General features: G+C 44.3%; 2 protein-coding genes across 2 annotated transcripts; one reads left to right on the plus strand and one right to left on the minus strand.

Annotated features, from left to right (window-relative positions):
• The first annotated feature begins 10,813 nt into the window (after positions 1-10,813).
• Positions 10,814-13,811, plus strand: LOC136487542 (MYB transcription factor 69-like). Its single transcript, XM_066484663.1, has one exon. It carries the CDS (start codon positions 11,005-11,007, stop codon positions 12,037-12,039), a length of 1,035 nt encoding a protein of 344 aa, XP_066340760.1. The 5' UTR covers positions 10,814-11,004; the 3' UTR covers positions 12,040-13,811.
• Positions 13,812-17,110: 3,299 nt separating this feature from the next.
• Positions 17,111-22,675, minus strand: LOC136487543 (uncharacterized). The gene is given in 7 exon segments (XM_066484664.1): positions 17,111-18,483; positions 18,778-18,911; positions 20,494-20,998; positions 21,000-21,428; positions 21,430-21,493; positions 21,496-21,711; positions 21,714-22,675. Coding segments are annotated over 5 exon segments (1,806 nt in total). The 5' UTR covers positions 22,633-22,675; the 3' UTR covers positions 17,111-18,483; positions 18,778-18,911; positions 20,494-20,820.
• Between the last annotated feature and the right edge of the window lie 312 nt (positions 22,676-22,987).

The following is a 22,987-nucleotide window of genomic DNA, read 5'->3' on the forward strand; positions in this document are numbered from 1 at the left end:
TAAGCCCTTGTTGACCCGATCCATAGATGCGATCAAGTCGTTTTGATCAATCGGCTTCCTCGGCCGACGCGGCATCGATCGATGAGATCTCGGTGAGGAAGGTGACCCTAGGACAGGTTTCGGGATCAAATCTACTGATGCAGGTGCAGACGTGGCCGGCGCAGGATTATCCTGCACCGGTTGGACGATCTCCCCGTTGCCATTGGTGTCGATGACCCAGGTGATTGGTCCGACCGTGAAGGTCTGGCCGGGCCTAGGGGCTAACAGAGAGCTCGGAAGACGTACCATCTGGCTCGCCATGGGATCAAACGCACACCCCTACCTGGCGCGCCAACTGTCGACTAAATATCGTCGGCAGTCCACCGAGGAGTATGGACAGGTTCAAGCTGTCAGCTTGACGTAATACCCTAGTCCTGTGTTCCGTCGATTTGTATTGGCTATCATATATGATGGGATGATTTTTGAGGGGGTCCTCTACCCGCCTTATATAGCCTGGGGTAGGGTTATATGCCGATTAGATCTCTAATCGGGTAAGATACAATCTTTACATAGAATCTAATATCCGGCATATCCTAAGAGATTCTATGCTATCTTCATGATATCGTCAGGATGTCTTGCGGCGTGGCCGTGCGCCGTAAGTCTTCATCTTGTCCTTGGTGGTGCAGCCCATGTCTTGCACCGTGGGTACCTAGGGTCGGACCCCCCACAGTTAACTCAAAATTTTCGGCATGGGTAATTCGGGTATTAGAAATTGCTATCTGATTTTGGCCCAAAAAAGTACTACATGGAATTTTAGGCACATGATATTTCGTTTTCAGGTTTACTCAATATACCAGAAATGGACAAACCAACAATTTTAACAACATTCCAGGCGCATTTTAATGCACAACAATCTATATTGAACCATACCAAATAGTAGATTTACACCGCACTGAACTACTTAATGTCTTCATATTTAAAATATAAGAGCAAATATTTGAGATATTTTGGGTAATCCAGGTACCATGGAACATTACCCGAATTAAATTCGGGTTTTACAGCCGTCCGAAACTATAATAAAATATTTCAGGTTTTGGTACTTCGGGTTTGGGGATTGGGTATCGGATATTTTGCCCATCCCTACTGCCGGGCTTGTTATGGTTCCTAGCTAGCCCCTCTTGATATTGTGCTACGATCAAATATCAATAGTATCCTACATGTGTGTGAGGGATCAAGCTGCTGGTGCTGGTGGAGTGAAGTGGAGTGGTCCATATATGCAGAGAGAGCTATAATGAGCAAGTAGCTAGGCAATATAAGGAGAAGATTGAGAAAGATATCAAATGCCGGTGGCCTGGTGAAGCGTGTGGAGTGACCCTATCACTATCAGATCAGGAATGGACCAATGGTTTTTATTAGCAGAGACCTGTTGACGGCCTGCAGCTAGCACTAGCAGTAGCAGGGGACCATTGACCCCCCGTCGCCGTCTTCCTTAATCCATCCCTAGTTCCCCGCCGCTAACTCAGAAGGACCGCTACACGGGTACACATGCCAATTTGTGTCCGGCCGACCACACCACGACTTTGATTATCCTCTTTTAGTGCATCAATCAATCAGGAACTTATTATACTATTATATACATATAAAGTTCAATGAAAAATAATAATCCGTTCACAGAAAAAACAAAACAAAATCTTATTCATCGGCCAATTCTAACGGCATTTGGTCGCCAGCTCTAGCTCCCCTTGCTGTTCCCGTAGCGAAGCCATATCAAATAGGTGCTGAAATGGCTTGGACGAAAGAGTTTGGGGGAGACTTAGTCGTTTTTTACTTGAGGAGCTAGAGCTGTAAAAACGTGGTTTCTCCTGGACCTTTCATATAAAGTTGGCATAATTTATAACAAAGCTACCACTGAGGTCGTTTTTTGTATTGTGGTTTCCAAAACGATTTCAACCCACCAGAAAAAACTACTTTACAAGAACAAATAATGAAATAAACATGATCAAAATTGATCGATCCAGCCAGCTGCTTCAATGAGAGACAGCTATAGTGTTGCTAGCCGAGAGAGTTTAGGGTTTTTGACACCTAGTCATGTCTACTTAAATAATGAAGTTACGCATGTTTAGGGCCTGTTTGGATGCCCATCTATGCACCACGGTCCATGTGTGTTGGGGTAGATTATTGTAGAATTTAAACTAAATTCAATATCAACCCACCCCAACACATACATGAAAAAAATTCACATTAGGCCTTGTTCGGATGTTGTTGGATTCACCTTAATCCACATGTGTTGGAGTGGAATTTAGTTCAAGTTCCAATCTATCCCAACACATATAGATTGATGTGAATCCAACTACATCCAAATAAGGCCTAATAATCCATCTCAACACGCATAGAGAGGGGGACGTATCATGAGCAGGCTTAGACATGCGCCCTGTTCGTTTGGGCTGGTTTGGCTTATAAGCCATGGCTAAAAGTACTGTTGGTTGGTTTGATGTGAGAGAAAAATACTGTTCGTTCACTGATAAACCATGACTTATAAGTCAAATACGATCGAGCGGACAGGCTGATGACTTATGAGTAAAGTCTCGATTGTCTATGTACTTATCGCTAATGGAGTATGGGTCGACAGTCGACGACACAGGCTTAAATGCCGAGCATGAGACTCCTTTTTCTTCATTTAATAGTCTGCCCCCCTCCACACACAACTCCTACTAATTATGGAGTACGTAGCACACTGTGGCATGATATACTATACTGTACTCTCTGATAACATAGTAGTCTTAACATAGACCATTTTAACTTCAGTTAAGATTATTTACTGACAATAAATTATCTTATAAAAAGCTATATATATTATGAAAGTGTCTTTTTAACCTACGGAAATTCTCGACCGTCAGGTCCAGAATTCTATTATATATTTCTGGCCCATGAAGACGACATGAACACACATTTTGACCGTCAAGTAAATGAGTTTCCCTGTCATGCTTGAACAACAAATATATTCCCTGACAATGAGCCCACTTTCGGAAAATAATGTTATTGTTTTGTTGGCCGGTCACCATCAAAGCAAAGGTAAAATTTCCTGTTGTCCTCCATCCAACAGGAGAATAATAAAGAATTTATTCGAGTATGCAACCACAACACATGCAGAAAAGAAACAAGGTTTACGCTTTGGAGTTAGGGATGGCAATGGGTTTGTGCTCAGTGGGTATCTCCCATCCATATCTATACCCATTAAAAAATTTTGCACCCATGAAGAAACTTATGCCTATGTACAGGTGCAATTTTGTGCCCATAACCATGCCTATGTGGGTAGCGGGTACCCGCGGGTTACCCATGCCCAAGGAAAAATATACCACATGTATTAAACTTTGAATATATGAGAAAATAATAGAACAACAAATATGTAACAAAATGTAATAGAAAAATGATATCTATGCCACCCTTTCTTATATGGCACTAAGTGTGCAACTTGGACCATGTTTTGGAGTACATTAGGTTAGGAGATAACATTAAATTGTAGTTTGCATATCGGGTATACACGTACCCATGGTTTTATGGGCTTGGGTATAGCATAACCATAACTATACCCACGAACCCAATTGGTATGGATTTTGCCCATTAACTTATGGGTACGTAAATTAGTCCACACCCATATCTTAATGGGGTAAAACCCCATCAGATTTCAGGTAACAGGTACCCATTGCCATTCCTATTTGGAGTGGAAGTGCCAGTATCGGTCAGCATTGTCAGGTAAGCTACTTTAGAGTCTACGCTTAAGGGCTTCTTCGTTGCTGGCTACTCCAGTTCCTTTTGTCGTGCGCTCCTTGGCCTAGGACTCATTCATCATGGTTTTCATTCGATTGTGGATCTTAGGGATGGCGAGGATGGGGTTGGGAAGAGGGGGGGGGGGGGGGGGGGGGGGCGACGATATGGTTGTGTACTACTGGCGGATTAGGGCATCAACCTCGAATGGGAAGAGTAGAGATTAGTGGTGAGGGCTAGCGCCTCAGGTGGGGTGGGAGCGGAGGTCAGGCTTGAGTGTCACCGCCTTGGATGTGGGATGATGTTTGTGCGGAAGGTCATCTATGCGTGAGGGCGTTCGTGTAGGAGGAGGAAGGCACACTTTGTGGGATATGTGTAGGGGAGATTGAATTCTAATTTTTTTTTTGTAGCATGCCAGCCGCACTAGTGGGTTTTGGGGTTTTGTTTGGCGCTCACGCTCCGCCCAGAGGAAGATTTTGGCGTTGCTAAGAGGTTTCTCCATTATTTTTCTATGGGTAAGCTAAATACTGACATAGAAAAGATAGCATGGCAAGAGATAAATCATTTCTTTATGTGTGTTAGGTTAAGTGGTAGATGCAAGTTCGATTGTGTAATTCCGCTTTCTAGTAGTGAAACATAGTATTAAGTCAAACTATTTAAACTTTAAATAAGAATGTTTATTCAAAATAAATTATTTTAAATAAGAAGGCTAAATATATCATGAAAGTACCATTATTTTAATCCACGCAAATCATAAATATTCATGGTCAAAGTTGGAAGCTCATTCTTCACTTAGATCAAACTTAGGTTGAGTATATAGGAGTATTTGTCCGTTTGCATTTTGCAATTAAGCCGTGCGCGAGTCCTTTTCTGTCGCATTGGTCCACGGAATTGATGCACAACGATTAAAGCACGCATTGACACCCAAGATCACGACTAATCACTGTGTCTGTGACGACAAGTCGTCGTGGGAAAGAGCTAACGAGTAACGACCTGGAAGTACACGGTCATTGGCTCATTGCACAACAATTTCGTTCTCTCATTTATTTCCAGATTTTGGGCTCAAAACATTTTGGTCACTGCATGCACGAATATAGTAAAGCTCATCATCTAGAGGTCATGCTAGTAATCCGATCCGAATTGTAGTTGTTTAGGGCATTATTGTTTTACATGTTCTACCAGGCAATTAGTACTCCCTCCATATTCTTTTGTAAGGTGTATCATCATTTTTATTTTTATTTTTGCTCTAATATAGGATGTTGCATTGGTACCAAAATAGACCGTTACAATTAGACCAGTCTCCGTGGAAGGTTTCATTGTATTTTTTCCAAGACTGTCATGTAATGTAGAGTGAAATAAAACTTGGATAAAACACCCACTCTCAATGTAAATTTTCACTACATGGTTTCATAGACATTTAATTATATGACTCATAGAGAGTTGGTAATCGTGCTAAGAGAGTTTCGTACCCATAAAATTAATTTCTTCTCTCTTTATTAAAACATTGTAATGTCATAAAAAATGTTATGTGCAAGGCTATTAAATACGAATGAAAATCTCATGAAACTCCTATAGAATGTACTACTCATACCGACCCAATCAAGCGTGCCGAGAACAGGGCCAGGAGAATGAATACAACAACCAATAGAGCACTGCATCCGATGGATAATTAATTCACCGTGATGGCGTCTTGAACCCCTTCACGCCTAACAAACAAACTATTGAAGTACTCCCTTACGTTTTGGCTTTTCTCCGTATATAGTTGTCGGTGTTTTGGTCCGGCGGGTCCTCAACCGACTAGTGAAAGTATACTACGTGCTCCTAATCTCGGATGGTGATGCAAAGAGACACAAGGTTTATACTGGTTCAGACAATAGGTGCCCTACGTCCAGTCTGAGAGAACGATCTTGTATTCCTTGCACCGAAGTGCTTGTAGTAGGGGCTTATAAGCTGAGCGAGAGAGGGAGCTAGTCCCAGGTCTCTGCGTAGAGTGGCGTGGGTTGCTTGAGATGTTGATCTCTTGCAGTGAGGAAGTGTGTGTGTTACAGAGCGTTGTGCGTTGCTTGCACGTGTGTGTCCTCCCCTCAGAAGCAGTCCTGGTCACTCCCTTTTATAGTTGAAGGGAGGCACAGGGGCGGTACATGTATTTGCTACGTGGCGGTATGTTCGAGCCCTGTAGCTTGTCACTGTGGCGGCATGGTCGGTGGAGCGGCCTTGTCCTCGGTGCACTGGAGCGACGCGCCGGTCACGCCTGATCCTGTGCGACGTGGGAGCTCCTGTGGTGGCATGCGCGCCTTCTTCTGTTGGAGGCGTGCTGGTCACTGTATGTTTGACCGACGCGGAGAGCCGAGGCAGGGTAGATGCGACGGCGCGGGTGTGCTGACTCCGAGGATACAGGAGCTTGGCCCTGTGCACGACGTGGGAGCTCCTGCAGCTTGACGCAAGGTATGACGCGTACTGCGGACGACGTGTCGGTCCCAGAGTGCTGACAGCGTAGAGAGCCGAGGCCCAGTTGGTGCAGAGGCTGAACCATTGTGGGGGGCTCGGCGGGCGCGAGTCCCGAGGCTATAGGAGCCCGGAAGCGGATAGCCGAGGCTCGGAGGGAGCAGTTGGTCTTGTACGTCGATTCCGAGGCTACAGGGACCTGGACTTGACTTTCCACGCCGCGCTGTCCTTGGAGCAGGGGTTAGGCAGCATAGTGCAGCACGAGTATCAGTCGTGGGCACAGCGCCGAGCACAGCTGCCGGTAACCTCTGCCCCGTCCTGTCCCGGACAGCATGACGTCGATGTGACTCCCGTCTCGTCGGCCACTCCGCTGTATCGTGCCGTCGTTCGGCTGACGTCGCGGGAGTGGTTGGACGTGTTGGTCGGATGTGACATCCTGTCAGAGAAGTCGGTCAAGGCGGCGGTGACGGGGTCGTTGCCGAGCCGGCCACGAGCGAGTTGGTAACTGAGTGCTCGTCCGAGGCCTTGCGGCGCGGGGCCTCGGGCGAATCGGTACCTCGTCCGAGGCCTTGCGGCGCGGGGCCTCGGGCGAGTCGGAGAATCGGTACCTCGTCCGAGGCCTTGCGGCGCGGTGCCTCGGGCGAGTCGGCGAATCGGTACCTCGTCCGAGGCCTTGCGGCGCGGTGCCTCGGGTGAGTCGGAGAATCGGTACCTCGTCCGAGGCCTTGCGGCGCAGGGCCTCGGGCGAGTCGGAGAATCGGTACCTCGTCCGAGGCCTTGTGGCGCGGGGCCTCGGGCGAATCGGAGAATCGGTACCTCGTCCGAGGCCTTGGGGCGCGGGGCCTCGGGCGAGTCGAAGAATTGGTACCTCGTCCGAGGCCTTGCAGCGCGGGGCCTCGGGCGAGGCGGAGAATCGGTACCTCGTCGGAGGCCTCGTGGTTTTGTTCTGGGCCGAGCCCGCTTTGGGTGAGCCCGGATATAATTCGAGGTGGGCCGGGCGGTCCAGCTGGGCCTCGGATAAGGTGGGGGTTTGCCGGTGGTTGTCTCTTGGCTTCGATATTTACAAGGTCTAAGTGATTTTTTCGGTTCTTGCTTAGGGGACCCCTTTTTATGGTACCCGACAATAGTTTTTGCTATACACTTATATATACACTAAGATACATAACGATTAATCTGGAAAAGTCAAAACGCCTTCCAATTTGAAACTGATGGATTAAAAATTAAGGTGTGACAAAAATTATGGAAACGACCTGTACATCTAATGTGTAGGTGCCGTTTGGGCGACCTTTAGCTCCAAGTGTGCATGTGTTTGATTTAGATATCTAAGTTATGTATAAATTAGAAGCATATATAACAACTCATCTAAATATTCCTGATGTACCCCCTTACTCCCTCTGTCCCGAATTAGTTGACGTTGTAGAAGTTCTCATAGAGACCAACGCCGAAGCGAAAAGACCCTGACACCCCTATACCGGCATCTCACAGCTGACAGCGACGTTGAGCTTGGGAGCAACGCTCCGGCTGGGAAATAATATTTTACTGAACTCTCCACACCGTAACCAACAATGGGAACCCAAAATATAAGACCTATTTCATGTTTGGGTAGCGCTACAGGCAAATGTTTCAATATCCATTTTTTGTCTTCTCCAACAACAAGACTCAAAAGATAACTCTTTCTGCCAAATGGGTCTCCATGAGAGAGGATACTCAGATTTAGGTTGTGTCTCTTTTGACACTCAAAATAGGTCTCCTATATAGATACTCTATTGGAGACCGATACAGTACTATTGGAGACCCATTTTACATTTGGGTGCCCTTATGGGTCGCCTGTTGAGAGAGTCTAAAGACATCAACAATTTTGAATCTCCTTTTCTTTATTCGGTCTTACAGACGAGTGGACGACACGAAGTGACAGCTTGATGGTACGTTGGTAGTGGTCAGACCCGCATGCTGGGCTATAACGTCAGCAATTGTGAGACAAATTTTGAATCTCAGAGCTCTTATATTTTGCGACGGAGGGAGTACCAAATTAAAAAGTTGTGTATCAATCCAATACGCAAATGGATGAAAATATACATCACTTGTGTATGCTCATTATGAATCTATTATCAAGTTCCCACGAAGCTACAAATATGAGCGGCTATTTTCTTTTTCCTTTTTTTCTTTTTTTCTTTTTAAAAAAGAACGGCATAAGTTTTGCTACTAGCTTATGAAAGAAAAGAAAACAATTCCTGGCCCCGACAACCGGGGAAACATATACATGGCTAATTAGTGGGGGCAGAACAACTCCAGACCTTTACAAAATCAAAACAGTCTCGTAATTCAGAATACAGGGAGTATAAACTAGACTCTCCTGCACTTAGAGCGAGGCTAATAATACAGCCGGCTTGTTTGCTGTAAGGTTCTTTGTAGCCTTTTCTCAGCCCACTCATATAGTAGTTAGCTCTTTACAGCTAATACATGGCCCACTTGTCTCTCTCATAGACTTTTTTGGTTCTTGTGCCCAAGCTGACTATAAGCTTACAACCCGCTTCTCCTCTCTCTCCTCTACCTCAACATTTAATCGGCTTACAATCTGCTATTATACTCGCTCTTAGCTATAGTGTGCGAAGAAGGGACGTAGGTACGCGGCCGCATCGGAGCCCGGGTCAGGAGTAAACGCCTATCACACGGGCACGTGGGATATATATGTTGAGTTCAGCGTAATATAATAAATACTAGCGACGGGCTGGCCAATCAGGGGGGAACTAATTAATTAATATAATAACGCACGCGTGTGTGACGACGTGGAGACCCAGCCTCCCAGAAATTAAAAGCACACACCACACCATGCGTGGATGGCAGGGCAGGGGTATTGGCTACCAGCAGTGCACAAGTACTGTAGATGGCCATGGCTGTTGGCTACCACCCTCTGTCTCAAAATATAAGGCAGGAGGGCATGCGCGTATTTTTAGCGTATGTTTCGTTCTTAAGATCGATAAATTGGGTTTAGTTGGGTTGAATCCATTTTTGGAGGTATTTGGATGAGAGACGATAGGGTTTGGGTTCATCCTGCAGTGAACAAAACTAGAAGGGTACGGTGTTGTTCTTCTTCGCCTTGTTTTTTAGAGCACAGTGTTGATAACGTGTTAAAGTAAAATGTAAAATGAACAAATGATTGGAAGAACTATTGTTTTCATTGGTCTCGTAAAGGTATTTATACATGTAAAAGGGTGTGTTGACAAGGTGCATATTCATGAATGAATAAGCAATCGTTCACTGCACAGTCAGTTGCCAAAGGACATATCCCTTTGGTAACATATGTAACTGCTAATCATAACCTAATATCTAGATGAGATCATCTCTTGAAAAGATGTCTGTTGGTGAACATATGCCATTTCACAACACTAAGAGCAACTTCAAGAGACTCTGTATCTTTTTCTAGTGTATAGCAATAGAGATTTGGATGAAAAAAATACCCTCCAACAACCTCTTTAATTGAATCTTTATAGACATCCTCCAACAACCTCTTTATAAAAAAGTTATTGGAGGATGAAAAAATATATAAAATGATTTTTATTCAAATGACTCTCCAACTAATGATTTACAGAGTAATAAACTTTAAAAATATTCTTGGAGATCCTCTGATTACTAGCTAACTAATATTTTGCCACGGCTAGCATTAATCCATTTAAATAGCTTCTGAATAAACTATAATTTAAAATAGAGGAAGTACGTGCTAGCAAGCATACTCATTAACCGATGAGATACCGATCGATTTTTTTGTGATCCATATTCACAAGATAAATGTGACGTGGGTACCGAGTTCTGATCCTGATGTGCCGTGGGAGGTAATATTTAATAATTGGTAACAGGAGAGATCAGTTTCATCCACAGTTCTAATTTATTGCAGAGATGTGGCTGGACTACAGGGCACATTTTGCGTTCCAATGCATGTGCTAGGCCTAAGTTGCAAGTTGCCGCACGATTATGAGGGTGGGCCTCCTGCATCACTTGATAAAAGTCATGCAGGTCCATTATATTATTTACTTATTAATTACGTCGACTAACCAAATCATCGGTCTGTTCGCTGGTTGGTTTCTGAGCTGGTTTGGGCTGGCTGGTGCTGGTTTGTTGTGAGAGAAAAACACTGTTGGCTGGCTGGTTTAGGCTGGCTGAAACCAACAAACGAACAGGCTAAGTAGATCTTAGTCTTGCTGTAACTGAGGTCCACAGTTTAGTTATTACTCATTGGAATTTTCATCTGTACCCTCATTTTTTTTAGGATCACAGCCATATGAATAAACGCACACATATAAATTACAATAGGAGTATGTGTGTACTTTCTCCTAGTGAAAATATAAGTCCATCTAGGGATTGTTCTAGTTAAACTCCCTTTTCAACTTTGACTAGCAATATCTACACAAAATGCGCTATATCTTTAACCAAATGACTTATATGTTATAGAAGCATTTATCATAATGAATTTGGTAATGACAACACCTTGTATTTCATTCTATATACTATTTTAAATATCAATAGTTAATAAAGTAAAATAGTTTGCCATAAGGACAGGAAGTACCTATATTTCCAGTAGGAGGAAATACTAAAACCTGCAAACAGGGACCTTTGTAGCTGACATATATATACATAACTGTATGTAGCAAGTGAAAAGGAGCTCACTCACATTCACCCCTCGCCCTATATATAACCAACCGGCCACACACTGCACGTACGCTTCATGGGAGCAGAGCTACATACAGCCATAGCTTAGCTACAGGCAGGTAGCTAGCTAGCTGCCACAGGCTGCAAGAGGGAGAAGCAGCAGCAGCAGCCATGGGCAGGCCGCCGTGCTGCGACAAGGAGGGGATCAAGAAGGGGCCATGGACGCCGGAGGAGGACATCATCCTGGTGTCCTACATCCAGGAGCACGGCCCGGGCAACTGGCGCTCCGTGCCCATCAACACGGGCCTCATGCGCTGCAGCAAGAGCTGCCGCCTCCGCTGGACCAACTACCTCCGCCCCGGCATCCGGCGCGGCAACTTCACCCCGCACGAGGAAGGCATCATCGTCCACCTCCAGTCCTTGCTCGGCAACAGGTGGGCCGCCATTGCTTCTTACCTCCCGCAGAGAACCGACAACGACATCAAGAACTACTGGAACACCCACCTCAAGAAGAAGCTCAAGAAGCACCAGGCCATCGGCGCCATCTTTGCGCCGCCGCCGCCGCCTCCGGTCTCCGACTCCTCCTCGTCCTCGTCCATCGTCATGCCCACGACCACCGTCGTCGTCGGCGGCGGCGGCGGCCATGTCATCGACCACCACCTCCACCGTGACATGCTCGGCACCAATCCCAGCTACTACGCGGGCCCAGGAGGCTGCTGCAGCAACCCAGCCGAGGTCGCCCAGCTAATAGCCCGGCGCTCTCCTTTCGCCGCCGACGGCGGCGACAGCTCCTCCTCGTCCTACGCCTCCAGCATGGACAACATATCCAAGCTGCTCACCGGATTCATGAAGCAGCAGCAGCAGCAGAGCTCCCCGTCCCCCGACGCTGCAGCTGCCGACATCAAGCCCTCGGCCGCCCAAGTCAACAACAACCATGCTCTGCTGTCATCGTCGTCGTTCCACCACATGTCTGCCGGCACCGGGAGTGGTACGCCACCTGCAGCAGCCTGCTTCAACGACATGACGCAGTCGCCGCCGCATGCGCAGCAGGCGGCGCTGATGGGGCACGGCGGTTACGACGACCCCAGGCAGCCGTCCCCGCTGTCTCCGATAGAGACGTGGCTGTTCGAAGAGGCTGCCGAGCAGGTCGGCGACCTCATGGATCTGTCCGAAGACTGCTGCTCATCAGTTCCGATGATGTTTTAGCTCAAAAACAAAGAAGAGAAGAGATCAATAATATACTATATGACAGCCCAATATACACATCAGTTATTAGTTAGGTTATAATTTGTTGCTGCAAATTACTTTTTTTAGAACAAAGTTATTATATACTTACATATATATGTTGTTACATATATCATATAATATGGATGCATGCATGAGACAAGTCAAGATATATACATACACTATACACATACCAGTCAAAGTCAAACACCCCTGTGAAGGCCATCTTACTTACCCACCTATTTATATTAGGTATACATACAAACGTACTTGTGGTAGTTTTGACAATGTCAATCAAAAGTCAGAAGAATAAAGAGATAGCAACAGGCTAGGAATAAGAGTGACCGAGTGATATGCAGTAAGCATGTCAGCATGATGTAATTACAGTTATTGTATTTCATATTGTTTTTGTCAATATAAATATAAATATATATACTGCTCTGCATATTGAACTTTTGGTATCTCTTTGTCCATCCATAGTGAAGTACTTACTAGAAATTTTCCCTTTTTAAAAAAGGAACAAATATGTGACCACTTAAGTTTATCAGGAGCAGTGAAGAAAGTTTCTACCTGTGTAGTATGTGTTAGTAGCAAGCAAGCCAGCAATGCTGTGGACTCTGCCATGACTTCTTGCTATACTTTCTGTACACTCTAAAATATGAAATGCAGAACAGCAGGGCTCAAGAATAAAGAAAAACATGAATGAATGAATGGCTAGAAAGAATAAGTTGCAGAGAGGTGCAGTGGTCCCTGATGTAATGGCAAGTCTCTATCGGCAAGCAGATGGTCCCTGATCACATTCAGTGCAGAAGGAAAACTCATTTTCTTATATATGTGCCTCCTATCCCCATCCCATCCATTTAACACAAATCATTTCTCTTCTCTTCTTTTCTTTTCTTTTCTTTTCAAGCGCTTTAATGCTTCCATGGAAAATTGAACAAGTGTTAGAGCATTTATGCAGTACAGCTTTCAATGGAAAATAACGCATATTTGAACAAGCCATCAACATAAGTGGAAATGCAATTGCTGTAGTCAGATGCCAAACTAAATAAATCCCAAGATACACGGTACAACTACGAGCGCTGACATCAGTATACAGGGAAACATTACTATTCCATGATTGAGACATTATCCGAGACGTGTCATTCTCTCGTACACGTCCCTTTTATGTCATTTGCAGAAAACAGAAACCTCTGCATCTATTTTTCTTTTTGAGAACTTGTGCCCGTATTTTTCCATATATAAAGGAGAAAGAGTTTTAAGCGACCTATAATGCAATGCACAGCAGGCAACCAGCCAAAAACAGAGACAAGCTATTTCATACTACTGACAGAAAAACGACAATAGCCACAAACCAAGAACTGAGACAACATGATATAGGCAGAAATACGACAAAGGGTAGCGCGTGAACTTCACAAGTCATTCAAATATATTTCTTCTTCTTTTAAAAAATGAACAGTTCAAATGGTATATTAGACCTTTAGATGAGGGCAAAAACCTCAGAGCAAAGTGTACAAGCCGATGACGGTTCAAGCTTTGATTGTTCTGCCTGTACAACGACTAGTCTGTCGCTGGAATCCTGATGTTGCACACCTGAGTACAGAACGTACTGAAGCTTCATTGGTTTAGATATATGCATGCCTCAGATCAGGTAGAGCTGGACCAGAGATCATAACAGCATACACTGTTCAAACTTTGTCCTGTATCAACCACGAGAACATGCATATCCAGTCAGTGCCCCTCAGTGTCTTAGGTTCTCCTGTGCTCCCAATACAAAACTTCACATCAAAATGTGCATGGACAATTCAGCAAAAAACACAGATGGATAGATGATGCAGGTATCTATGTTCATGCAAAATTTGAGGTGAAACAAAATTCTATGCAAGGAGAAACAAAAAGAAAAGAACACAAAATCGGCATGCATGTCCATCGGTCATAGTCTAAAATGTTTAAGTCCAGTCATAGTCTAAGTAACTCATATCATTAAATCTTCAACCAAATGAAAGGAGGATGCCTACCTTCTGTGAGGACAAAAATAGGCGACTGAGGGCTGTCTGCATCAAGCCAGAAAAAACGATAATCCGTGCACACTATGCGGCGATTCAAAGTGTGAAATATATATGAAACAAACGCTGGCCAGTTGAACTTGATCGACCTTCATCTGCATATATGTTGTGTGGTTGATGGAAGGCATGCCTGTAAGAACTGCATGTTTAACTCATCTATGCAAAGAATCTGGCTAGTAACTACTATTCTACAGAGAGCATAATAAGCATCGATCAGAGGCATACATCTCATCCTCGGTATAGCCTTGAGTTCACATGAGGGGGACAAAGCAGGACCATATGGCATTATTGCTCTTGCTCATGTTTAATTACAATGGAATGTGCCAGCATAACCAACCCGCAGGTAGGATTTAAGTATGTATATATATATATATATATATATATATATATATATATATATATATATATATATATATATATATATATATATATATATATATATATATAAGGTCAATTATATTTATGTTACCTGTGGACGACAGAGACAAGCTCCACTGCCTCTCAGGAAACTTCTTGCAGCATAGCAATAGCAATAGGTTGGGTGTCAGTTTGGCTGTCGAATAGCGTTTTACATATCTGTTCTGATAACAGGCAAAATCAGTCTTCGGTTATCGAACTGGAGCAATCTGAAAACAACCATTCCTCAGAATTTTGCAGCACTTGTTGACAAGGCAGTTCAGTGAGTCTGACCACTGATGGACGGTTCTAATAATTTCTAAACAATTCTGAAGTCTCTTGTGCAAAGCTTAGTACCTCACAGCTCATCAATACCAGCAGAAAAACGAGTCTTTCTGTACAGAGCTAGGCTTCAACTGTTTTCTTCATGGAGACCGAGGGAGGATGGTCCTTGTTATCTGAAGACTGCATGCATTGGTCATATGTGCAGATCGATGCACATTCCATACCAAGTCATCAATCGGCACTTTGGCAGACATGAGTTGCCATCTCTTTTATTTCTGCGCAAAGGCAATGCAATAGACTCAAACTGAACCATTATTGACACCAGTTTGCCCTAATTAGATGATACCCTCAGCCCTAAGGAATACTCACAAGAATACAATGCATCTGAAAGTGACATGTTCAATAGCATAAGGACAGTGTCATCATCAGTTATTTAATTGCTATTTAATAGACAGATGATGTAACCAAAAAGAAAAGAAAGATCTGACGACCTGAACAATGTTATGCATGAATAAGGATTTCAGTTAACTCAAAAACAATTTCTAGTCCATATTTGTAGAACTACTACAGGCTTTATTGCGCGAGTTTACAGTCTGATGAAAACAGGAGTAAGCTTCAAAATACCTTTGACCAAAATGGATTTTAGTAGCTATAAGTAGCTCGATGTAACAAATACTTCAAAACTACTTTAACTTAGTGTATTGTATAAAGAATCATATATTCTATTGTTTTCTTCTTATTTTATCAATCAAGCACAATTTTTTTACCTATTGGCTGCATGAGTATCTTTATGTGCAAAGACATGTCTTACACGTATATATCATATATGTCTGTGTCACAATACGTTCATGAGAGAACCAGTGATCTGGCATTGGCCCCATCCCTCACTAAATATCATCACAATGAATTGGCAATAGCATTCCAGTTTCTGGAAGTTATATGTCCAAAAAGCTTGTTTGCCAGCAGGAAAAACATGCACAGCTGCTCAAGAAATTACGGTGACATGCTTATTTACTCAAGAATCAACTATTTCTGCTGAAGATGCTGTGAGTTTAAGAAGCCAAAGTCACAATATCTCCATCACGAGTACTAGAATAATAATCATCCAATAGTGTTCTAGGTACTCAGCAGGCCTGGCTCTACCTCTAATTAAAGGTGATCTATAAAGATGGAACATTGCAAAAACACGTGATGGAACCTTTAATTAACAAAGTCAAGTCAAGATTTCTAAAAAGAAAAGAACTGTTACAGAAATTTACCACCATAAGAGAAACAGAAGCAACAGGAAAAACACTGTATAATAGCGTAGGACATGGCATACAATACAAGAGAACACCTTGCAGCTTGTTGCACTATTGATTCAAAAGAATGTCTCAGAAACACAACTTTTGGACAAGCTTTGACTTGTCCGTATCTTATTTTCTTAGTTCAGATGAAATTGCATTTTTACAGCATAGTCATGGAACAGAGTTAGTAGCCACATTCCAACTACTAAGGACCTGTTTGGCACGGCTCCTCCTGAGGGGCTTCTCCGGAGGAGCCGGAGCCGTTTTGGAGGAGCCACAAATTGTGGCTCCTCCAAAACGGCTCCGGCTCCTCTGTTTTTTACTGAAAAACGGCTTCTCCAAGAAAACGTTTGGCAAGGCTCCTCTGGAGGAGCAGGAGCTGGAGCCGAAGAGGAGCCCTGCCAAACAAGCCCTAAGTACTAACCAGACTAGCACCAAGGAGGCAAGGACCACCTCAGCGGCTCAACCAGCCAATCGTTCTGTCGTCGTGTAAGAACACCACACATCCATTGCCTTCAAAAAAGACTTACTAGTACTATCACAACCAACTTTTGTCATGAGAACATCACGTATAACAACCTCTCATCAAAATTTTGTAAGTTTCAGACAATTAGTATTGACATGTAGAAAAAGCTAGAATCTGTCATATCACGCAATAGTTTTTTTTTTTACCTTGTAGAGCTGCTACCTAGCCTACCCCAACTTGCTTGGCACTAAAAAGGATTTGTTACTGTTTTACTAGTCTTCTAGGGCTGCTAGTTACAGAGTGTAGCTCTTATGGAAGTAAATAAGTACTCCTGGAGTTGCTATATATCACATCTACAAGGGACCACAATAGAGAAGGGGGTATACAAACAAGATGAAGGTTGGTATTATCAGAATCCAGCATCTGTTGTGAAGTAATGTCTGTATTGGAAACTACTTAACTACTAGGTTACGTTACTTTCCCAGACAAAGCACCCCCACCCCAACCCCAACCCCAACCCCACCGCTTGCCCTCACCTTGTGTGAGAGCTTTCAGCAGTAGTTGGTTAGGCAACTTAAACCACTGCAATAAACCTGTACCTGCTCACTACATCTATTCGACTTGTGTAACTTGCCCAAAGCAGGATGCTTCCGTTTAAGAAGCATATATAGGTAAACCATTGATGTATAGTATTTATGCAACAAAGAAGTCATATAGCTTAATCATCTGCATAATCCTTCTCTATTCGTCACATGCCAAAGGCATATTTATGAGATCATTCCATAACCCATTATTAATTGTAGACTATCTACACCAGAGCAAAATAAATAGGCTTGATGTGACATTGAAAGGTATGAGACATGCCACATCGCCTGCTATGTGTTCCAGGCAATCTTCAAAATACTCGAGCTCCAATGCAAGAGCTCAACTAAGATGTTGATCCATTTGACACAGCTTAGTGCCATCTGTAAAATCAATTAAAGATTAACAGAGAGCACTATCTGCAAGTCATAAAAATTTATATGAATTTATTTATCATCACAGGCCCATCAATTGATTATGCGTTTCTTCAGATAAGGAAAATAATTATAGTGGATGACTGCCAACTGATAGTGACAAGGACAATAAAAGTTGACAGGAAGCACTCAGGTTTTTACAGGGTCAAGACAAACTAGAGCAGATGTTTCCTTCGTTTGTAACGAACTGAGGACAGTTAAAAATGTACGATCTTCACACCAATTTGTCAAGAAAAAGCATTTTACATGAAATGATCCTGGTACCATCAAATTCAATAGAGGCATTTTACACTCTCAGGGCATCGATATCTATTTAACTTCATGTAGAAAGCATGGTAAACAAGAAGGCATGTTTGCAGGATGATTTTTTTTTAATTTAAAAAAAGACACTTTTCAGAAACTTTATGTGCCTATCATGTATGAACCAAAGTTCTAAAGGGGGCATGGCACCAAATTATTCCTGCTGTAAGGAATTAGCATAGGACCACTAATTGTTTGCAATACGTACATGACTAAAAGTATCATCAGATTGGACAATGGATTTGCAATTTCCATGATTGAGAACGACCAACTTAACCTAAAGAATATTAAAAATCCTAAGGCCTAGCGCTTGGGCAACAAATTACATGTAGTGATGTGGATTGTGTAGTAGAAAGCAGCCTTTCTGATTGATGTAAACAAAACTGTAGAGACAAAGCTCTCAGCTGAAGATATTTGATAGGAACAACAAATAAGACCCTTTCCGACAAGAAAATCAACCAAAACTCCAAAAAAGGGCAGGACAGAGTAAAAGGTCAAAGTATATAGTGGATGTCAAGTCGTCATCAAAGATTCAATTGTTCATAGATAGTTAAACAGTTAGCAGCAACCATCAATCTTGATCAACATTGGATTGGGCATCATCGTTAGACCTAAACACAGGAAAACACAAGTTAGGCATTGGAAAATTGGACTTGCTAGTTGTTAGGGGAAAACTATTTGGCAGTGTTTTGTTCGGAAGAACTTAAAAAGATTGACTGATGTGAACGTGAATTATTGAAGACAAGCCAATTGCCAGAGAAGTTTATTTTCAGTAGATTAAATGCCCAGTAAACTGTGATATTTAGCTAGTGATGCATAATTATGACTAACAAAAACCGAATGAAAGTGAATCTTATTGGAGTGAAACAAAAGTCAAGCAGGTGTCCAGAAATGAGGGGACTTACAAAACATACATCACAGAGGTGCGACGGAGTGTTGCGCATGAGAACTGGAAACATGCTACTTGACAACCCAGAGACAGTCGTCCAGTCAGACATGCCCATAACTGCAGGGGACCAAGGACCATCACTGTCTCAAACTGTGAAACATGTGGATGAATTCAGTTTTTAGTGATTCAGATCGCCGGAAATTAGCAGGAGGAAAAGAAGAAGAAAAAAGGCTAATTTGACTGTCCTTCAGTCCTTTGTTTAAGGCCCAAACAGTTCTTAGGCCCATTTGGATTCCATACTAGGGCCATAAACTATGAAGCACACAGCTGATTGTTACAGCCTGATCCAAAAAAATACTACTAGATCATCACTGAAGTAATACTTGCGCTAGCCAGCAATCAGCAGGGTCTGGAAATCGCTGCAACTAAGCAAAAGCTTTCAACTTACAAGCAAACAAGAGGGAAACTCAACATGTCATAAGGTTGTGGTGCTACTGCAATCATTTCAATGTTTTTGGACTTGTCAGTTTATTATCTCAACAATGTTCATCAGGCAACAGAAAGTATATCAATCATCCTTTTTTTTAACGTAAAGTATATCAATCATCCTCAATATAAATAGATATATAATTTAAGTCTCTTGTAATTTTACATGTCAAGGTGCAATAGAACTAATTTAGGAAACTGCATGCATATAATATGGAATGAGGAAGGAGAAAAAAAGGAAAATTTTCAGTTGTTATTAGTTGTATGAAATTATCAGTTAATTAAGTTGGAAAGTGTTCAGTTGTGTAAGAGACAAACTTCTCCAGTTTGCAAACACTGCTTTCATAGAATGCAACAGACATTTCAAACAAAAAATCCATTCACTGTTGTATATAACTTTCAATGTTTACAATCAAATTCAGATGATCAACATTTCTTGCAGATACAGTATACACTTAGTAGTAAAAAGGATGGCATTAGCATTCCAGTTAAATGAATAAAGTCTACTCCAGATTTTATCATATCTGCCACATATAATCAATTGGCGTTAACTGGTTAAGAAAATCCAGTTAACAATATGAGATGGAAATCTGCTCTACATTTCTATGACATCACAAAAACATGAATTGTGAAGACTGGTTAAGAACTTCAAGTTCTTATCTACAATGTATAACATCACCAGAAGTCTAAAACTACATTATACAAGGTTGTACTGTCAAATATCAGGATACAACACTGTTTGAACGTTGAAAGGTTGGTTTGTAGCCTAGTGGATGAACACAGCAATTCATAGGACCTATATTCTCTGCACAAAACATATACAGTGCTCGGGAGCACTTGTCCAGTGCATTGAGGACTTAAAACTCTAGAGCAGCTCAGGTACCTGAACTATCCAGGCCAGGAACATACCTGATATTTCTTTGTAAAAAAGATCAACTGTCTAAGTTATGAACATTGAACAGCATGTCACAGGTTTACAGCCTTCAACATTGACAAAAAGAAAATGCCTGTTTCCTTGTTTCAACATTACTTTAACAGAAAAGAGCAATCTGCTCTTAAGATGGTTTTATAGTTCATAAAAATATGAGCAGGTTCACATACTAGAAAGGTACTTGTTATAAACTCATAGAATTTCAAGACACTTGGTGGTACAGAACTGAATACAACAAATGTTCTCAAGCATGTTTAAGCAGATACAGATACAAACATCCATTGTATCAGATAAAAAGAAAGTAAAGAAATATACCTTGCCCCCTCTACGCTAGAGCCAGGTTTGCATTTGAATCTACAGATCTATCATTTGCTAATGGGGGAGTTAAAACAGAGGAAAACCCTCTTCTCAATTTCTGAAGTCATGATCCCTAGGCAGCTCAAACTTGGCAAAGCAGGATACTTATCAGGCTGCCTTCCCTACATTAGTGAAATGGGAGGTGGAATGGTACTTAGGAAAATACATGTCATGTAGCACCTGGCCTCAAGCAACTTTATTCTGAGAGAGTGGTGCTGAGTCTCCCATCTTGAGACCTGAAAGAACCATCCACGTAATACAAGATCATTCCATCTGATAGTCTGATCACAGCTTGTCCGTCAACCGAATCATGAAAGAACTGACAGCAACAACATCCAGAACAATCCATGATGACTCAAACATGTCATGGAAATAGTCTGCACCGATCTCCTCTGCCGCTGATCTGAATGCGTTACCAAAGGCATTACCCTGAGCAGCCCCAAGCCTTGGTTTTCCACATACTAACAACCAGTACCTTCTCAGGCTCCTTTGCTAAGCAAGCACAGATTAGCGGCTTCATCCTTGCACCTCTTTCCTTCAGCGCATCCATCAGAAAGAAGCAGAACTTGGTAAGCACCTGTGGGTGGCAAAGCTTGATAGTGTCCACAGGGTCATCAAGCTTGACCCACCGGAACTTCTTGGCACTCCGTATAAACCCTGTCTTAGTAATGGCCGAGCTTCCTTGCCTCAAAATTGCCCTCTGAATCTCAATTGCAGACTGCATCCCTTTCTGCAACTGATCAACATTGCTCAGCGACAATGCTGAGTATGCAGCCCAAAACTGCTCGGCAGCAGAGGACTCCTTTGAGCCCTTGGACTCGGCATTCAGCGATTCAAGCAACGCCGTGACACCATACACAACGTCTGCAGCCGATACCGTGGACCTGTACCCTCAAGAAGCTCCGGTAGTAGAACTCGGTGAGCCCGTACTCAGGCTGCAAGCGGTCAAACCCGTCCGGATCTTGCGCTTGACCTCCATGCTCATGTACTGGAAGCTCTTCTGGCAGTCGGCGAGCGGGAACCCCATCCTGGCGAGCAACAGCTTGAGCTTCTTGAGGCCGTTGTCGGTCCACGTCCTGAGCTTGGTGGCGACGTAGGAGGAGCAGAGCATGGAGTCGAAGAGGCTCCACTCCCGCAGCAGCATGAGCCGCGGCTCGTCCTCGTAAGCGATGCGGACGCCTCGGGCGCGCGGACCTTGGTGCCGTCCTTGAGCGTGACGACCGCGCCGGCGCCCGACGGGTCGAGGTTGCCCGAGCCGTTGACGTGCTGCTCCAGCTCCATGACCGCCGCCTGGTACCGCTCGTTGGTGATGCGGTTGTGGACGAACTGGTCGGTGAGCGCGACGCAGGCGAGCCAGAGGAGCTCGCTGGTGTTGCGGCGCAGCGCGTGGGCCAGCTCGTACATGAGGCACCCCGACGGCTTGCCGTGGAACGTGCTCAGGCGGTAGTACTCCCGCCGCAGCCTCCCGAACATCCTCACGGGGTCGGCGCCGGCGTCGTCGGAGAGCCGTGGCCTCTTCCTCCTGCCGCCGCCGCCGCGGACATCCTCGTCGGCGTCGGAGTCCTCCGAGTCGGATTCGGAGGCGTCGGAGCCAGAAGCCGCGCGGAGGGGGGCGGCGTCGGCGTCGCCCTGGGCGGTGAGGTCGGAGGCGTCGGCGAGCGCGGCGAGGTCGAAGTCGTAGGAGAGGTCCGCGGAGCGGTCGTCGTCGGCGGTGAAGAGGATGACGACGCGACCATTCCGTGCGCAGAGGTTGTGGAGGTGGACGGGGCGGTGGGAGTCGACGACGAAGGCGGTGGCGGTGTCTGGCAGGACGGCGCTCACCAGGTCCCGGTGCGCGCCCCAGTTGATGAGGACGAGGCAGAGCGGCTCGGAGGCCGAGGCGGAGAAGGAGGCGAGGAGGGCCCTGGCGGCGGCGGCGGAGGCGACGGGGTAGACGGAGTCGGCGGCGAGGACGTGCGCGAGCGCCCGCACCGCGCAGAGCGAGTCGGCGTCGGCGGCCGACGGGAGGATCAGGAGCGGCGACGAGGAGGAGCCCGCCGCCGCCGCGGCCGCGCGGAGGCGCACGTAGAAGGCGTCGACGCGTAGCTCGCGCACCATCGCCGCAGCGTCAACCAACCGAGGTCGGGATTGGGGAACGGTGGCAACTGGCAAGTATGTTTTTCTCAAAAAAAAAAAAAAAAAAAACTGGCAAGTATGTGCTCGCTTATTGGCTGCTAAGGTTAACAGTGAGTCAGTGATCGAAGTCCGTCAGCAGGGGCGGAGCCGGAAGTTTTTGAGAGCCCGGGCAATCTCACTGCACAAAGATATTTACTTAGGCCCCGTTTAGATAAAAAATTTTTGGATTTTGGCTACCGTACCATTTTCGTTTGTATTTGGCAATTAGTGTCTAATTATGGACTAATTAGGTTCAATAGTTTCGTCTCACGATTTCTCATCCAATTGTGCAATTAAT

This window comes from Miscanthus floridulus, chromosome 10, assembly GCF_019320115.1.
Source record: "Miscanthus floridulus cultivar M001 chromosome 10, ASM1932011v1, whole genome shotgun sequence".
NCBI lineage: Eukaryota > Viridiplantae > Streptophyta > Magnoliopsida > Poales > Poaceae > Miscanthus > Miscanthus floridulus.